The sequence below is a fragment of the Equus asinus genome, chromosome 25 (assembly GCF_041296235.1).
Source record: "Equus asinus isolate D_3611 breed Donkey chromosome 25, EquAss-T2T_v2, whole genome shotgun sequence".
NCBI lineage: Eukaryota > Metazoa > Chordata > Mammalia > Perissodactyla > Equidae > Equus > Equus asinus.
The window spans coordinates 21,823,832-21,842,289 of record NC_091814.1 but is presented as its reverse complement, the minus strand read 5'-3'; the positions used below and the strand labels follow the sequence as shown (position 1 = coordinate 21,842,289).

At 46.6% G+C, this 18,458-nt stretch overlaps 1 protein-coding gene across 3 annotated transcripts in view; it reads right to left on the bottom strand.

The window, feature by feature from the left end:
- Positions 1–17,751, bottom strand: part of CADM3 (cell adhesion molecule 3) — a 29,899-nt gene extending 12,148 nt beyond the window's left edge. For 2 of the 3 annotated variants that reach the window (XM_014848313.3, XM_044758320.2), the window contains exon 1: positions 17,501–17,723. In XM_014848313.3, coding sequence (XP_014703799.1) covers positions 17,501–17,582 — 82 coding nt within the window. In that variant the 5' untranslated portion in view covers positions 17,583–17,723. Of the gene's footprint in view, positions 1–17,500 lie in introns of all 3 variants that reach the window. The other variant, XM_014848314.3, reaches the window with a different exon arrangement.
- Between the last annotated feature and the right edge of the window lie 707 nt (positions 17,752–18,458).

Sequence of the window (18,458 nt, the reverse complement as noted above, 5' to 3'; positions counted from 1 at the left end):
AAAGGGGAGAGACTAACTAGAGTCCTGAAAAAGGAAGCGAGCTCCTCCTCCGCAAGGGTGAATTAAAGGAGGATGCTAAGTTTTATCAGTCAATCACGTGTTAGAGTCAAAAGAGATCTCAGAGATCATCTGGCCCAATTCTCCCACTTCACAGATGGGGGCAGTGAAGCCCACAAAGGTTAAAGTGACTTGGTGACACTCACCACAGAAAAATGAAAGATAACCAGACTTTTCACTCCTTATCCAGGATTCTTTCTGCTACACCGTATTATCTGCTAAAACAATGACAGGTTGTTCACACACAATCCTTTTAACAAACCCGGTAAGCATGCTGGTATTATCACTCCTACTTTGCAGAGTGGAAACAGAATGAAGTGACTTGCCCAAAGTCATACAAAAAGAAGAACACGGACTGGAAACTAAATGCTCGATTCCAAATCCAAAGCTTTATTTGTTTCAAGGTAAGACCCCTAGCGTTGAAAATACAGACGCATTAGAGTTGCAAGTTGCCCCGTGCCTTCCCAGATTGTTGCCTTCTATTGGGGGCTTAAATTCTGAAGTTTTCCTTTCCACCCTCAGTCCCGCTGCCCACTTGTCCCTCCTCTGGCACAACAAACCCTCAAGACTTGAGTCACCGCCACTCTTCGGAGCAGGTAGCCTCGAAACCCTTTTGTGAAGTACTGGACAGTGTCAAAGGCCTATTTTGCCAACTCAGCCTGCAGAGGCGGAGGGACAAAGAAACCGGCCCGCGAATCTTTTCAGGGTCTCCCGCCGTAAGCCCAGAAGTAGCGAATCAAGCGCGCAAAACTCAGTGAGGTCATCGGCTGCTGAGCAGAATTCGGAGCCCCTACACTTCCCGGCCCTGGAGTCCCGGCCAAACTTGGTTAGTAGTCCCAGCGCGCTAGCCAAAGAGCCAGCGCGGGTGCGCGGGCAGGAGAGGAAAGGATGAAAAGGGGGCGCTGGGACCGAGAGTCGGGGTAGGGGAGGTTGGGAGGGTACGGTGTGGCCGGGGTGCGAGACTGAAAAGAGAAGTGGGACATGGGGTTAGGGTTCCTGGAGAACGCGACGAGGGGGCAGGGGGCAGAGAGAGAGAGAGAGAGAGAGAATTGCCAAATCAGAAGGAAAGAGGAGAAGGGAGGAAAGAAGGGGGAGTTGGAGAGAGTCCCAGCGACGCTGGGATAGGGCTCTAAGAGAAAGCTTCAGAGGTGCACTGGCCTCCATGGAGACGCCTCCTCTCCCCTCTTCCTCATAGACATCTTCCAGGACATTTGAGAAATTAATCTGTTCTCAAACAGGAGGATCGCTAATGCCCAAATGGGAGAGGGAGTAAAGCAGAGAAAACAGAAAATCTGTAACAGGTAGAGAGAAGTGTGCAGGAAAGGGGACAAGGAAAGCGTTGATGAAGAGAGGCAAGAAAGATGAAGATGGGAGAAGGAAAGGGGGCCAGGGAGAGGACAAGGACTCTCAAATCCAGCAGAGACTCTCCCTGGGTGCCAGGCCTTCACCCTGCTGCCTTCTGTGGACATCACGGATGGAGGCAACTTGAAGTTGGTAAGTGTTTCACATTATTTCCCAGGTTGTGTGTTTGTGGGTGCCTCAACACACAATAGCAAGCCAAATTGGTTGTTCTAAAGTTTGGGAGGGTGGAGGGACAGGGAGGAGCCAGAACGGGGATCAGTGCTCAGCCCCACAGTATTGGTACCCAGTGCACAAAGTAAGCTCTATAGAGGCCTTTGCTCAAATGAATGGAGAAAATAGCCGTGTCATACCTTGGCATAGAACTTTCAGTTTGCAGAATGGATTTTCAACCATGAATTAATTAAAGTCAAAACAAGCTTGAGAGGTAGGCAGCCAGATAGAATCGCTTCTTAGAGACAAGGTTTAGAGGTTCAGTGTCTTACGTAAAGGCACACAAATAGCACACCTCTCCAGAATCCTCTTTCTCTCTCTGGTGGCGCTCTCAAAGTTTTTTCAACAGCTCCTTTTTCTTATGGCATTTCACCCCATTGTGTTGCAATTTTTTTTGTTTAGTTATCAGTCTCCTCATCTAAACTTTGAGTTGGTTAAGAACAGGGGCTTTATCGTATTCATCTTTGTATCTTTAGCACTTAGCCCATGGTGGGCTCTCAGTACATTTAATTGTCTCTGGCAATTCATTCAGTCACAACTGGCACTGTGCTATGTCTATTCTTGATCAGGCAGAGAATGTATCCTGTCCAACAGCATGGATTCAGTGTTCACTCTCCTGCTCCCTCTTTTATCTGTGCTTTTTGCTGCATTCTCCTCAGTTGCTTTTCTCTTGGCTTATATTCCTTTCATCCCTCCTTTCCTCCTGCCTTTTGCTGGCATTTTTTTTTCCTGCATGGAATGAATAAGTGAAAGGATGATGTAAGTCATTCAAACCAAACTGAATTGTTCAGACACAGGGCTGATAAGTAAACAAATAATCTCCAATAAATGGCATATTTGGGATATACCTGATATATTGTCTCTCTCGGTTTACAGGGAACACACTCTGCTTTGTAGCGTTTTAAGAAACTGATGAAGAGGTAGCTAGGGTTTTTCCACTGGGGGTGACATTTCTCCCTTTAATTCTGAAAAGTACTTACGATCTCATGTGCCCTCTTGAGAACTGTCTGTTAATATGCCTGAAAGTTTTCTTGCTGCTTTTATAAAATTGTACACCTGTAATGATAAGTTCTGAATGACTATTCCCCTGGGAGTGGATGAGTGATTATAATGCTATCCACAGAAACATGGATAAGTAGCAGAAATTATAACCTGGGTTGTGAAAGGCTTGTGCCTTCTTTGGATTTAGATTGTGCCAGTCATTTATGACATCAGCATAAATTCCCTCAGTGGATTCGGACTGGAAAATAAAACTTAGAAGTTCCCAGAAAGGGCAGCATGGACTTTAAAGTGGATGGAAATCTTGAAAACTCTGCTCAGGTTTGGAGGGAAATGCAGACATTTGGACCACAGGACCGTTAGTGAAGGGAAGCCCAGGCTGCTCACATAGAAAAACACATGAAGAGAGCTCTAGCCATATGGGTCATATTGTTTTCTCTGTTAGAAACCTTCACTGACTTCCTATTGTCTGCAGATAATATCTGGATTTGTTAGCCTGGCCTTCAGCATCCTGTACAGTCTGATGCTAATAAGCCTTTAAGCTTTGTCTTTTCTTTACTTCACTCACCCCGCAGCCCAGATGCATGACGCTATTCGGAATTCTTTCTATAAACCCTTTGCTTTCCTGCGTACATTCCTTTTCCTGCAATGACTCTGTCGATATGCCTTCACCCATCTTCACACATATAAGCCCTATCCATCTGTAAAGGCTACTTTTTGTGGCACCTCCTTCAAGAAGTCTTCCCTGATTGCCTCAGATGGAAAGAATTCCTCATTTCTTTGAGTTACAACACTTTATCTGCTTTTCTTACATTATGCATCACTCTCTACTTTGTACTGCAAATTTAGCTTGCCTTCTAAATGATAAAGATTCTGCAGGTAGGGCTGAGATCTGATTCATCTTTGTATCCAATACTGGCCCTAATACAACATATTACACATAGAAGGTGCTTAATAAATATTTATTAAATAAATGAATCAAAGATGCTGAGCATCTTCTATTGTGAGAACTAGGCTTAGCATTTGCCAGTGAAGAGGAAATAGCAAACCAAACAGGATAAGAAGAAATAGCCCAAGGAAGAGAGTAGACCAACCAGAGGCTGAAGCTGTAGAAGTCTACAAGATGGTGGGAATCGATATTTATCAATCACCGTTTGTGTGTCAAGAAGTTAGGTGCTCTATACTCATTATTCCAGAACAACCCTTTTAATAGGTATTATTATGCACATGTTAAGGGTGAGTTAACTACGACTCAGAGAAGTTAAGTAACTCACCCATATGATGATCCAATAGGTGTTGGGATGAGACAGCCTGTAAATTTAGGTCTCCCTGACCACAAAGCGCAGACTTGCTGCATGTCTTCACTACACTGCCTCCTTCTGCAGAAGTGTGTCTTTTGTGTGTGTGGCAGTGGGGCAGGAGTTACCGGGGGAAAGGTTTCTTGCTGCATTGTTGGCCAGAGGTGGCTCACCTAAACGTGATTCACAACACTCATCTGCAATATGATTAAAAAAAATAACAGTGTAGCAAGTTGGAAATGGGTGCTTGTGGTGGTGCTGGTGGTGGCGGTGGTGGGATTTGTACCCACTGAATTACGTTTTTAATTGGATTTCTTAATATGTCTTCATCTGTACCTTTGGGGGCTATTTCATGCACCACTAAGAGCCTTACAGTGTGATACTTTTCAGTTAACCAAGCAACAGAGGTGTCCAGTTAAAACTAATGGAATCCCCTCTTGTGTCCGTAGCACTCTAGCACCTAGGCTAAAAACTAAAGGATTATCTTCTTGTTTACCCTCAATTGCCTTGGGGGTTTCTTAACTCTTGGTTTAGTTACCCACAGGTTCCAGTATCCTTAGGATTCCTAGCATTTTAAAGGACAAAATGGCCCTTTCACCCCTGATTTCCTTGTGATTGACTGTTCATATTAAGAGCAGCAGAGGTGGGAATTGGAGACTTCCTAATGTCCTCTTTAAAGCATATGCTGGCACCTGTGATTCAGTTTTTCACTCATAGCACGGGACCTCACACATAGTAAGAGCTCAATAAATATTTATTGAATAAATAAATGAGTGACTCAAATGAATAAAAATGTATTGTGTCCAATTTAAGTGACGCTGGTAGGGAAGCCTGTAAGCCCTGATGGCTCGGTTTATGTATCTTCCCTGCCTTGTCTGTTTTGGGAATCTACAACGCATTGGCCTTAGGGCTGTGAACAGGGTCACCGGTGCATATCTGAGATGGTGGCACAAAGGGACAGAGCTCTCCCACATGACCGCTGCTGGCTTTGCCAGTGCTTGGGTCCAGAGCCCCACTTCCAGACTATAGAGAAAACCAGCTCCCTGAGTAGGAGTTGATGATGATGGTGATGGTGATGATGGTGATGATTCAGCATTTCTCTAACGCCAGAGTTAAAAATACTCTTCATCCCAGCCTACTTGTTATTCCTCACGACTACCACAACAGGTGGGTGGAGGAGCGTTATCTCCAAGGGAAAAACACTGGGGGCTGTGGCCTAGAATACTGAAGGGCCCACTTCTAGGATGGTTTACTCACACCCATTGCTAGGCCTCCTGGCCAAGTGATCTCCCTCTAATTCTTCCCTGACCCTGGCTATGCAGTGAATTCTGTGTATATTGGGATCACACACAGAAGAGAATGGCTATGACAAAATCAGAACCAGAACTTAACCCCTGGAGCTTTTCTATGCACAGAGCCCCATTTTTCTTTAACAGTGAATGTCTGATTCTGCATTTGGAGGAAAGTGGACCAATGCCATCTGAGTCCTGATTTAGGTGATAACTCCAAGATTTTGGGGAGTCACTTTGACCTGAGAAACTTAAGAGCACAACACCCTGATCAAAAAGGACTCTCTTTATACTAAACTCCTTACAGTTGCTCTTTGGCTGCCAGGAATTATGCTACTTCTACTGAGGTCACTGTATCATTTCCTAGTCTAAGACGTTCGGGCCTGAGTGTCAAAATGTTCTCTTACTTCCTGCCCTCCAGCCCTCTCTAACTTTGACCTCCCCTAAGCTTCCAATTCCCTAATAATCCTGATAGTGCAGTGCAACCACACAAAAGCTGAAGCCTTAAGAGGTGGGAGTCATTCTGTTCTCTGGGACTGTCTGTCTTTTCAGGTGTACTTTGTCTCTTTCTGCTGCTCCTCGGGGATAGGTCTCTGTCCCCTTACAGGCAGCAGGATCTCCTTGCTTAGTTCAGGTATGCTCCGGCTCACATTCACTGTGGACCTTCGGAGCTCAGTCCTGCTTCAGCTGCCTACCCCCTCGACCTAGGCCATCTCTCCATCTCGCTGCCCCCTCCACCCTCTTTCTGGCTGGGCTACTGAGACCTTGTTCCTCCTTGTTTGCTCCCTCTGTTATTTCTGTTGCTGTCTGGTTTTTCCTCCTGGAGTCTTGTTTATCTACCTTCCTTCTGGCTCCCAGCAGCCTCTTGGGCCCCATGTCACTACTCTCCCAGCTTTGCTTTACTCTCCCAGGAGGCATCAGGATACAAATGAAAATAGATGGTAAATAGGGGTGGGGAGCAGAACCTTCACTTTAAGACGTGCCTCATATGCTGATTTGCCTTGTAGCTTGGTAAAGTGTGGCAAAGAAGTCCAGATTTATAGAACCATGGATCCTACACTATTAGGATTTAGGTTTGGAAGGGACTGATCTGGGCTCACTCAGGTTTATTATTGCACGTTGCACACACCTTTTGGTTCCATCCAAAGCAGGTTGTTGAAACTGAAAGGCTTTTGTTTCCTGGGCTTGGAATGGTATGTGGCTAAGCTTTTCCAGGCTGAATGAGGAGGAGGGAATCTTGGAGGTGGTTGGCTACTTTGCCTGTGGTGGGCGTGAAGGTGGGGTTAAAACAAAAAGCTTATCTTGGTGTTAACTCTCTTTTCACTGAAAAAAACAAAACCAGTTATTCCAAATGTTTTCCCATATCCAAATACTAAAAAGAATATGTATCAAACTTTAATGTTATGAATAAATATATTTTGTATATTTCCCAAAACCCTGCAATCAATTTGCATGTCTAGTCATTTTCTACTGACCTCTAATGGCCAGAAGTGTTTATTTCTCAGATCTTTTTGATTCTACCAGACAGATGATGGAACTGATATCCTTTCTGACTCCTGTTACCAAAGTTCAGTAATTCTCCTCCTCTTTCTGTTACACCTCATTCTTCCAAAAACATTTTCCCTTCTATGATTCTTAGAAGCACACACTTTTAGAGTTGACAAGAAGCCTAAGTAGCATCTAGTGCAAACCTCTCAGTTTAAAGAATAAAAACCAAGGCTCAGAGAGGTTTGGGGACTTGAACATGGTCACACAGGCAGCTAGTGGGAGCTGTAGTTATAACCCTGCCTCCTGTACTCATTGTCTTTTGATAGCAGCCCTGTGGACTACCTAATTCAGAGATTAAGTTGCCATTTAGTGTGATCCTTCCTGCTCCCCATCTCCCTAGGTATCATAGTGAGGAACCCCAGGACCCTCCACCTCAAGGGAATTAACTCTACTGCATGCTGGGCACATTAAAGACTTCCGGTGAGATGAGGAGGTGGTCCCTGACAATGCGAAGAATGGCATCTTCACAAACTTCAGGGCCTTACTGGCAGATTCCAGTTCTAACAAAAGAGGAAGCCAGGGAGCAGAAGCCATTTCCATGCCCTTAGGAGTTAAAAAGGATGGTTATGAAGAGAGGCCCTGTGTGTGTGTGCGTGGTAGCATCTGCATGGTGGAGAGCTGGAAGAATGCTAACCTGCTTGTGAAGTGGGAGACAGACTAGAAGAGACAAAAAAGCAGAGGAGCATGTCCTATTCTGGAGCTAGAGAGAGAAAAAATCTGGAGGCAGAAGTGGGCTTGCGGTAGGCTGACGGAGGAGGGGAGCCCTCAGAGACTTAGTTAAGATTCCGAAGAGCAGAGACTGGGAAGTGGGTGGCAGAGAAGGAGGTGGGGACAGCTGTTGCTTTGATTTGCTATTGAGTCAGTGTTCTCTGTGTATTAGCACTGGGAGGGAGCCCTGGGCTGGCCCCCAACGAAAACAAGCCCCTCTGTAGCCAATACTGCCTTGTACCAAGAACTGCATTTGGGAGACACAAAGGAAGGGGATCTGATTCCCAAAGAGCCCCTTCCTAGCATTAGTTCCTTCCTTATAGGACTGGGCTGTGCGCTCTAGACAAGCATCTAAGCTTCTGTACTAAGAGGCTGGGAGGGGACATGAAACAGAGCAAAGGGGATGGCTAAGTAAGAGCTTCTGGGATAACTGGTTCTGCGCAGGGATCTGACTCTTATCAGTTGTTTCTCAGGTAAGCCCCTAAGGCCAGGCACAAAATCACTCCAGTTGATGACAGCCCTGAGACATTTTAGGAGTGTCCATTTATCCCCATCTCCTCATTCCCTTCCCACCAGGCTCACGTACTCAGAAATCAAGACAAGTACAACCTGCCTGGGATCTGTATTCTAATGCAGTAGAGAGTCAGGAGGCCAGACTTTGTCTGAACTCTTAGATGTCCCTTGAACCAAGTGTAGGAATTTTATACTCTTTCCTTACATTTAGCTTGCTGCTTTTGCATGTATGCAGTAGAACTGGGAAAAAATCCCCCATCTTAGGAAAGTACTTGGGAAAGGAAACATAACGGAGTCAGTGTGGAGTAAATGAATGCAGAATTCAGTTTAGCTCATTGGAAAATACGTTTAACATGGCAAACTAGGGACTAGGAATGGGCAAGAAAGCCCAGGGACATTGGGCAGAAGGAGAGTATAGATTCCCTAAGGATGAGAAGTGTGAGCCCAGGTTCCAGAGCCTTGCTCCCACCCTCCAGAGCCTCAATACCTGTTTGAGTGCAGGGATGAATTCCCTTCCTGAACAGGCTCTATCTTATTCTCCTTTGCTCTGTATGCTGCACTTCAGATATTTCAGGCTGATGGCTTGGTGTGGTGGTATAACAATGCTGTGAAAAAGTTTAATTTGTTGGATGTGAGGCAAGAAAGCATTCGTCTTGGCTGATTCTGATTTTACTGACTTGTTTGCTTCCCTTCACTAGGTGGCCACGAGTCAGGGGGTGGATGACAGGCTCAGGGCAGTGGTTAGGAACGCTACATGAAGAGAAATGTGTTCAGCTCCACACACCTGCAACGCTCCAGGTTCCCCTCTCCCCAATCCTAACTGAGATCTAGTCTCTTCCCTTCACTTTTCTTGCTTAAAAAATGTATTTTTCAGGGGCTGGCCCCGTGGCTGAGTGGTTAAGTTTGCTTGCTCCGCTTCGGCAGCCCAGGGTTTCCCTGGTTCAGATCCTGGGCGCGGACATGGCATCGCTCATCAAGCCATGCTGAGGCGGCATCCCATATAGCACAACCAGAGGCACTCACAGCTAGAATATACAACTATGTACTAGGGGGTTTTGGGGAGAAGAAGGAGAAGGGAAGGAAAAGATTGGCAACAGATGTTAGCTCAGGTGCCAATCTTTAAAAAAAATGTATTTTTCAGAGTGGCACATTGTTCAATTAGCCTTACTTTGTGCCTTTCTGGGAATTTAACTCTTCTATGAAACACACACATTCTTCCAAGTCTACAGACCTCACAGTTCCCAAAACAGCAAATAATACTGTCCTGACCCAAAGATGTCTTCTTCCCCTCTTAAACCATCGAGTGTCTCTCCTTTGATGCAGGTGTACACTTGTTTTTGTTTTCCAAGATGCATATATATTCCGACCTGGTTACCCTCTTTCTCTGCTTCAGCATGTATCCCTCAACACACACACGCACACACACCCAACATACTACAATTTTCACTATTCATATGGCTGGTTTTTTTTCTGACATAAATACTCCGTTTTTCTTGTGACCCAGATACAGAGCCCTTTTCACAATGCCATTATTAATCAGAACCCCTTACTTCCAGAAAACCATATGGCTTAAACTCAGAGATTCTCCCCAAAGCAGAATTCAGGCTCTCTCTTCTGCTCATACTCCCCAGGAGAGGACCAGAATCCTCTCCTCCCCAGGGCTGAGGCTCAGTCCATCTGTCACTGACACTGGACTCCAGGGCTTGGAAACCAGAAAAGAGTTGGCATAAAGCAGCAGTTGAGGATAAATGAGAATATGTGAGGCCCAGAGGCTTAGTGGTGGTGGTTTTTATATTTGTTTGAGATTATAGGATAGAGATTAAGGGAGGAAACATATAATATGTGTTTGGAAAGATTTCATCCTTAAGAACTAGAGTAAGAACTAGGAAGAATAAGTGAGTACAATTGTCCCACTGTCATTTTTGCATTTGCTAGGGGACAAATGATTAGGAGCAGATGGTAAAATTGGCCCCTTATTTTATAATAATGAAAGAACTTGGCCCCGGGCTCTTCAAAGGCTGACCTAGGCTATGCTAAGTCTCAAGTTACTTGTCTTCGATGTATTTATTAGAGTCTTGCTGGATTTCTAAGAAGTGTCAGATATTTAAGTCAGAGAGTCAATAAACCAGCTCACCTTCTGGAGCTTTTTACTCTGAGGCTTTGGCTGAAATTCTAGAATCAGAATTGCAAGCAAAGAGCCAGGGCATAGAAGAAGGAAACTAAACAAATGAAGCCAGGATCTGCATATTCTCAATGGAGTCTGGTATTGAAAGTCCCAATTCTCCATTCTACCTTGCCACTATCTGGGACTATATGAAGGACAGGGAAAGCTAAGTCATAGTTAGTTTGAACATCAGTGGCTGAGATATCAGCCTTCATTTCTTTTTCTTTTGTTCCCTAGGGAAAGGTGATGTATCTGACCTTCCTGACCCTGAACTGGAAGTAAATGAGCCAAAGGTACTTATAATTAGCAATCAATACACAATTAGTGTAGGTCTAGCTGGGGCAAGGAAAAATAAATCCGTAGAGAAGACAACACTTTAATTCTTTATATTATTTAGCTTTCTTATCATTCTCCTGGAGACCTCTAGGAGAATGATGGAGAGAGATGACATGGTTAAAGAATCCCAGAGGTAGGAGCTCACATGGAAGAATGATACACATATTGAAAAAAATGTTGAAATCTCTGCATTAGAATCTTTTCTGAAACATGTCTGCTCTTCATGAGAACAGGAGGTTCAGGGAGATAGATAGATGGGAGATACTCCAGCTGTTACTGTAACCCTAATTCTGTCTTCCTGAAGGCTCGCTCATGGAAATAAATCACTTTCATTACCTGTCCTTGAGGAATGAAGTTTCTCCTTGTTTCAAATGAGGAAATGGAAGAGGGGTCTTGGAAATTCATTCTGGAAGTCCGCCTCCTTAACTAGACTCTGCTATAGGTCATTCATAAGCGTTAACTATTATATGAACTAGTGTGCAGAAATTGACATGGGGAAATCACCATTTAGGGGAAGAGAAGCTTGTGTAGTTTTGATATGATGAGACGAACAGGCTGTCTAGTCTCAGACTGGCAGGGGCTGAGCATTCTCGGCTCCTTGCCGCACTTGACATCATCGTTTTATTGGCAGATACCCCAAAAGAGTAGCAGAGTCCAGTTTAAAGATGCATCTCCTGAGATCTGGCTAATGACTTGGACTCTGGGATAGGATGGTTGTATGTAAGGTCATTTAGTTCTGTACAAGATGGTTTTAAAGATGGAGCACATGAGTCAGGGTTTTGATATTTGTTTTCTATGCCTCTCATATATTGAATTCCTCCATTATCTGTTCTTATAACCCATCACTATGTATTGTCCTTGCAGTTACTGCTAAGGTTGAGGGTAGAGGGAAGATAAGCATCAGGCTCAGGGTGGTGTTAAGAGGTGCATGCTTATAAACTGAGTAGGACTCAATTTGCGTTCCACATTTATGTGTATATGAGGTCATTGTATATGAGCAATACTTTCTCAATCTAGGACATAATTATTTGTAGCTCTGTTTTAAATCTATAAATCCACAGATGGCAAAACATAAAGTTATTTTGAGGCCATTTGAGGTCACTCTAGGCCTTAGTCTCCCAAGCATTTCAAACAACACTTCTTTTCAACTTCAGAATTACTTGCTTTTTCTGTCCTCTTCCTACAGTTGATTAGATAGTTGTGAGGACTCACCAGATCTATATCTCAAGGTTTTATTCCTCTCTTCCTAGTGAGGCAGGTCAGGGATCATAACCAAGATCATGTGTGTGTTTGTGGTGAGAGGAGGGAGATTCCAGCCGTGTTCTGAGGTCTCTGCTGTGGAGAGTAAAGCGATTATGAAGCTTGGAGGGAGAGCAGGACCATGGAGAGCAGCAAGAAGAGCCTGGAGTGTCACCATCAGAGGCTAGCACCATGGAGAGCTCAAAGCACAGGTAGTTTGTTCTACAAAGAACAGGGCAACCAGGATCATGGGTTAAGGCAGCCAGCTCTCAAGCAATCAAACTGAAAGAACAGACATCAGGGTTTCTGTTAGGATCATGCTACATCCATCACTAGTTCTCTAAAAGGCCTTCTGAAATACTTTGTTAGAACCAGTCACACACACACTCGAGTTTATAAAAAGTGAGGACCACCACCGAAGTGAGTTTGTCAACATGAGCCTCAGTAATTATGTCAATTACTTAAGTTATTAGTGGTGGTGATGGTGATGGTGGGGTTAATTTGCTGCAACCAATTATGAATAAAATTATGATTATCTTCTAATGAGAGAAACAGTGCCACAGAGACACTAGGGCATGAGGAAGCCAAAATATGTATTACTATCAGATAGGGTGTGAGATGCAACAGAGTCAGAGTGTTCTAAGGCACCCCAAATTGCTGTGAATAGTTCAGTCTTGATCATACATGGAAAAGAGGAATGGATCATGCCTCTTAAAAAGGGTATTGTGCTCAGGTCTCAAAGGTCTCTGTGTTAGTTGGAACATTTGGTCACTGTCTTTAGTCTTAGGGAAATTTTGGTAAAGGGACAAATACTTCTGTTTTCAATACTTATTGCTTCAGTGAAGGATATGTAGCTTTACGGAACCTCTATTTTGCAAAAATCTCAAAGCTTCATGTATTCAAGACTCTTGAGAGCTTGGCTTTCCTGTGCTAGAAGGGATGGATCTCCCTACTATAACAGTGTTGGATTGAGTTTTACTCAGGTTATAGGAACCCTGAGCATCAGCTAGTTTTGACCTCATAAAGAATTATCATTGCTGCTGATCCTAGAAGAGGCAGGTCTTTGGCCCCAGGGACTTATTCTTCCCCATTTTCCAATTACATGGAGTGTTTATTCTTAATGTGACTGAGATCTTAGAGACCTGAATCTTTTTGTGATGGCTTGCTTCACCAGGCTCTTTTTCTGATGGTTTGTTTCTCTGTATCTCTTATAAGAATTCCCATGGGGATTGCTCTTAGAGTTTATGGATGAACCTCTAGGACATGACCTCATCTAGGAAGCAAAATGTTCCAGTATATGGACCTATAGTCAATGGTTAAACAGGAAATAGTAAATTTTAACATGGAAAATGAAGGGAGAAGATATAATTACCAAAATTTCCTAATACCTTGGAATTTTCATTTAGTAGTCAGTAAGGAGCTAGTCCAGTACACAGCTTGCTTTCATGGAGAATCTGGAACCAGCCTTAGGTGAAATTCCATTACCAAGAAGTAGATGACAACAAAGGGGTTGTTGAGTCTGTATACAGTTCTACTGGAATAGGAAACAACAAGAACTGTGAATAGTCGTAGCCCCAGGGGCTTTAGTTCTCTGGTGATGACTGTGAAGATTTTTTTCCTAGCATGTGACTTAAGGACAGGCAGCTTTTGATCCCATTCTGCATTATTATTTTGACTGCAAGAAAGTAGTAACAGCAAGGAATATCAAAATCAAATCTAAGGATTTACAGAGCAATGGCACAACTACCCAGTCTGCTGTTTCAAAGTGACCAGAACACCAAAAAGATGACATCTGTGGAATTTTATGGCTGCAGAATTATGAGTCACTCTCCAAGTGAATAGTGAATGTCTCCAACAAGGCACTCTTGAAATGAGATTTGGACCTCCTTTCTTCCTCAGTCGGAAGAGGAAGGAGAGAGAGACAGAGCCCAAGGGTAGTGAGCTGGCTCATTTACTGTCAGTCTAGGGCAGAGGATGTCAAACTGCATGTAGCAGAATGCTAGATTGTGCCTTAAGGATTATGGGTTGTGTGGGGAAGCCAAGAAGAAGTATGAAAGGGCTACAGGTCTTCTCTGTTTCAACAAGAGTACTTCTCCTTTGATCTGTTTTATTTATTTGATAAAGAAGTTTCACATTTTTAAAAGAAAGTGTGAAAACCACTGCCCTAGAGGAAACCACTAAAACCAACAGTTTTCCCCAGCCCTAGAGAGAGCTTAGGATAAAATCTTTGCTGTAACTCCTGAATAGGCAGTTAATATGCCACAGCTTGAGCCCTACAGACTGGGTCTGCATGGAATTAACTATACTATACCAGTGTCTTCTGATGGTCTCAACTTTTCTGTGCAAGAAAATGCATATCTCTGAAAGGAAAGTATATCCTTCCCAAAGGTTACAGCTGCAACTAGGAAGAGACCAGGAACAGAAACAGAACAGAACAGTTACAGCTGCAACTAGGAACAGAAACTGGATGGAGTAGGTCTGCCAAGCGGATCTGTGGGCAGCTCTAGAGTGAATGCCTGCTGGACTTCTCCGGCACATTGGGCATGATCTCTACACTGGGCACCTGGCCAGGGGGCTGCAGAATGGACGGCAGTGGGCAGAAGGTCACTGGAAAAGGAAAGACATTTGTGTGTGGGGCAGTGCAGTACAAGGTTAAATTGCTATAACCTGATCTTAAGCAAAGTATCTATAGTTTCTATGCTAGATCAACTCACAGAGTGCTGGAAATAACTTGAAAAGGAAGAATCCAAGGAAGGCTGGTCACAGCGTTGAATGTCGAGCTGCTCATCACAGAGATAACCACAGGACACATTAAGTTCACAGAGCTTTTATCCCCCAAACCTGGAATTTCCAACTTCTGCCAGTACTATTGGGGAAATGTGAAAAGGAAGGTGCAAATGGCAAACTCTGAATGTCTAAACCATTCCTGAGCTGCTAGCTTACAGCACTAATAGCCAGGTTCAGGTATCCCTTGCTTGCCCTTTTCCAGCCTCTTAGTCCCTGTTCAGCTTTATGAAGCCTAAAAAATGTATGCTGTATTCCAGGGAGCTATGTACCTCAGCAGCACATGAAATTTGTTTTCCTTATTCTAAGTGAAAATAGCTGCTCTACCACATACCCTCGATCACTCAAGCATCAGTCTTTTAGGGTATCTTGTCCTTAAACTTTCACACACATCTCTCCTTGTTTTGGTCAAACATTACCAGGTAAGCTATGTACTGCCTAGTTCCCTGCCCAGGGGCCGCAGGCCAACTCAGGGGCCCTAGACACACCTTCTGCATGATCCTGGTCAGAATGGCCTTCAGGATCACCATCCATGAGCATTAAATCTACGCACCCACCTCCCACTATCAGAGCTTGCTTTCAGCTCTGATCCAGAAACTAAGAGGTAAAATTAATTTAAATAGAAGATCGTATGTGCTTGTGTTTCTACTACATCAGTGCATCTTGAGACGTTGCACCCCAGGCATGTGTTCACTGTCTGGACAGATGATGCTCTACAAGGAAAAAGATGCTTGATTTGACTCTTCCTAGGGAACACACCTCCCTCCTCATAGCCGACTTCCCAAACTCTCCTCTAGAAATTCTCCATTTAGAAGTTAGTGGCTTCCACTCCTTTCCTCAAGCCACTATTCTGAGACATATTTATAGATAAGGATAGAGCATTTCTCTTCCTCTCAACCTTAAGCCTGAGTAGGGGCTGGGCCCCCAAGTTGAGGATGAAGAAAGAATAGTATAGTTGGTGAAGAAAGACTTGGCTAATATATAGATTGACTCTGTTCTTCAGTGTTTACATCCTAGACTTGAAGAGCTCACAGCTTTCTGGGACGACTTCTTTCTGTTTAGGTCCAAGCCTGGTGCCATCAGTTCCCATTGCTGAACAGGTACAGTTTGGGTCACACTTGTCTCTGTTTAACACAGCTAGCAGGATGGGAAGGCCAGGGGCTGCAGTTGAAAGTCAAAGCCTAGTAGAGAGTTGTCACTGAGGCATGAACATCCAGCACTCTCCTTGCCTTGCACTTAGCCTGCCCTCCCTCAGGACTCTCCTCACCTCCTCAGTGAGTAGGGTCATGAGTACAGTCCTCTGGGGAAGGGGGCTTCCACATAGGGTAAAGGAGGAACTGCTGTCTCTGTGCTGACTCCAGCAGGACCTCCCGTTGGGGAGTGTTGATAGGTACAGGGGTGGAAGGAGCCAGCCAGCCAGCTGTGAGGAGGGGAATCCCCAGTGTCCCCATACAGATGAGGCTCTTTTATCATGATGGAGACAGGGCTGGGGGAGGAGGTCAGGTGAGATGGAGTGATTATTCCTCCAGCACCCTGCTCTTTGCCTATTTTCTTCAGATGAAATTCTCTACATCATCTTCCCAGTTTCAACCCCTCCCCTCTCCACCCCCGCCCCGCCCTGTGCCCATCCCTGCTGGCCACTGGGTCCATCGCCCAGGAGCCGCCTCCCCTTTCTCCTCCCCTGCGGTTCTTTCTGTTTTTCCTTGGCATCTGGCCGGGCATAGCCACCACCCTCCCTCTCACTCTCCCCACATCCCTCTGCTCCGCAGAGGTCCCGTTTCCTCACCCCCCTCCCCCAGCCCAGCCCTCCTCTGACAGGCGGAGGAGACCGGAGGGAGGATGCATTCCTTTAGTCCCTTCATAGCCTGCCCTCCCTCCTCCGCGGACCTGAGGCTCTGAGCTGTGGCTCCCTTCCTGGTCTCCCTACAGACTGCCCCCCACCACCCCATTAACCGTCAGCAGCCTTTAAGAAAGCTGAGGTTCCCCTACAGCGCTGACCTACATAGCCGGGTCCAGGGCGGGAGGGGCTCTACCCCAAGTCCCCTCATTCCTGGCCCCGCCTCCTTTCTTCCCCCACTCTCCCTTCATCTCTCTACCATTACAAACCAAAGAAGATTTGAGTTCCAGACAGGGGCAAAGAGGGCCAGACAAGCTACCCTACCCCAAATTTGGGAAAAACAATATTTAGCCCAGGAAAGCTTTGGGTTTTCTATGCATCCTCCTCCCCAAATACCTTGATCCTTCCTTTTGCCCAGCCTCCCCCCACCTCCTCGCTCCTGTCTAGGTTTCTTTTCCCAGCTTCTGCCTCCACTAGGGTTATTGCCACCCTGGGGCCCCCTCTGCCCTGTGTTGTTGTTTTGCTCCAAGGAGAAGCCCCCCTTCTTTGCCCACGCCCCCCTCCACAGCCTCACCCAGGCCCCCTTCCCTGCCCACTCCGAGCCCCGCCGCGGGTGGGGGGACGGGCGGGGGAGCAGAAATGTTTGCATACAGCAGTTTGGGGAATTGCACTGGCTACCCAACCCCTCCAGACATACATACACAAACACCCGACACACGCCCTGACTGAAACAGCGACAAATCTCACTCCGCCCCCAACACACACTGACACAGACATACACACAGATACTGACACAGAAACGCAGAACCAGACACCAACACAGACGCGCACACCCAGACACACACACGGACATCAACACATCCAGACCCCGGGCTGCTTATAATAGACCCAAACCCCGGGTGCACACGCAGACACACTCGACAGTGTACAAGGAGGGTGCACACCCGGCACAGCCCACGATCCACAGAGACACGGATGCCCACGATCCACAGAGACATGGATGCTCAGAGACAGACACCGGGTTATTAGCAGCGGCTGACGACTTTAACCCCGGTTCCAAACAAAGCCAACAGGCTCCCTCCGCCCGCACTGCCCATCGGAACCCCCGCCCCGGTCACTCCCCACCTCCCCTGGCGCCGCCCCCTCCCTCACTCACCGTCCTGGGAGAGGTTGGCTCCGCCGGGCGCCCAGCAGCAGGCGAAAAGCAGGAGCAGGGGCAGGGCGGAAGGGGCCCCCATCGCGCTTCTCGGCCGGCTCCCTTGCTGGGCGCTGGCTAGCCTGGGTCCCCAGAGGCTGGGGCTGGGGAGGGGGTAGACTACGACGCTGACCGAAAAGGCGCCCCGGAGCCGCTTCGGAGCCCGGGGCCGAAGCGGGGACCGGGAGGGAGCTGGCGCTGCTGCAGTCGCCGGGATTAAATAGGGCGCTCGGAGCAAACCATTCGGTTGGAGGTGGAGGGGGGGTGACGGGGGGCTGGGCTGGGCGCGGGGGGGCCAGGCTGCCGCATTCCCCACTCCCCCCGCCTCCCACACCCCCTCCGCGCCGTCGTGGTGCCTTCCACCTTCTCCCCCGGGAGCTCCGCCAGCCGGGCGCGGGTGTGGAGCAGAGGGAGGGAGCTGGCTCAGCAGTGGGACCCGGCAAGCACCCCTTTTAGGCTTGGGGTGGCGAGAGGGGAGTCGGACAGGGCCTTGGGCCAGCTGGCGAGAGCGGCCACTGCAGGCCTGGGCAAGGGCGTGCCCACTAGCCCGAGATCCTCCAGCCCCGCCCTCCCTCCTTTGGCAACTGGGGATCCCCGTGAGCCCTGGAGTCCTTCTATCAACAGTGTGCCCAGGGCCGTCTCCCCGGGGATAACCAGTAACCCTGACCATTTTCCTAAACGCTAACATGTTCCTCTGACCCAAGAGCCCCTAGTTATCTGTCCAGCAACAATTTGTGACCCCAGGCAATTTCCCTTGAAAAGCGTCTCCTAGCAAACCCCGAGGCCAGGGGGATCAACATTTCCCTTAATCCCTTGTCCAAGAAATTCTTCCCCCTCTGAATCAGTGATTTCACTTCAGACTTTTGCCCAACCAAGCAGCCTACAGAGCAACACTTAATCCTTCCTATTCCCCACCTTT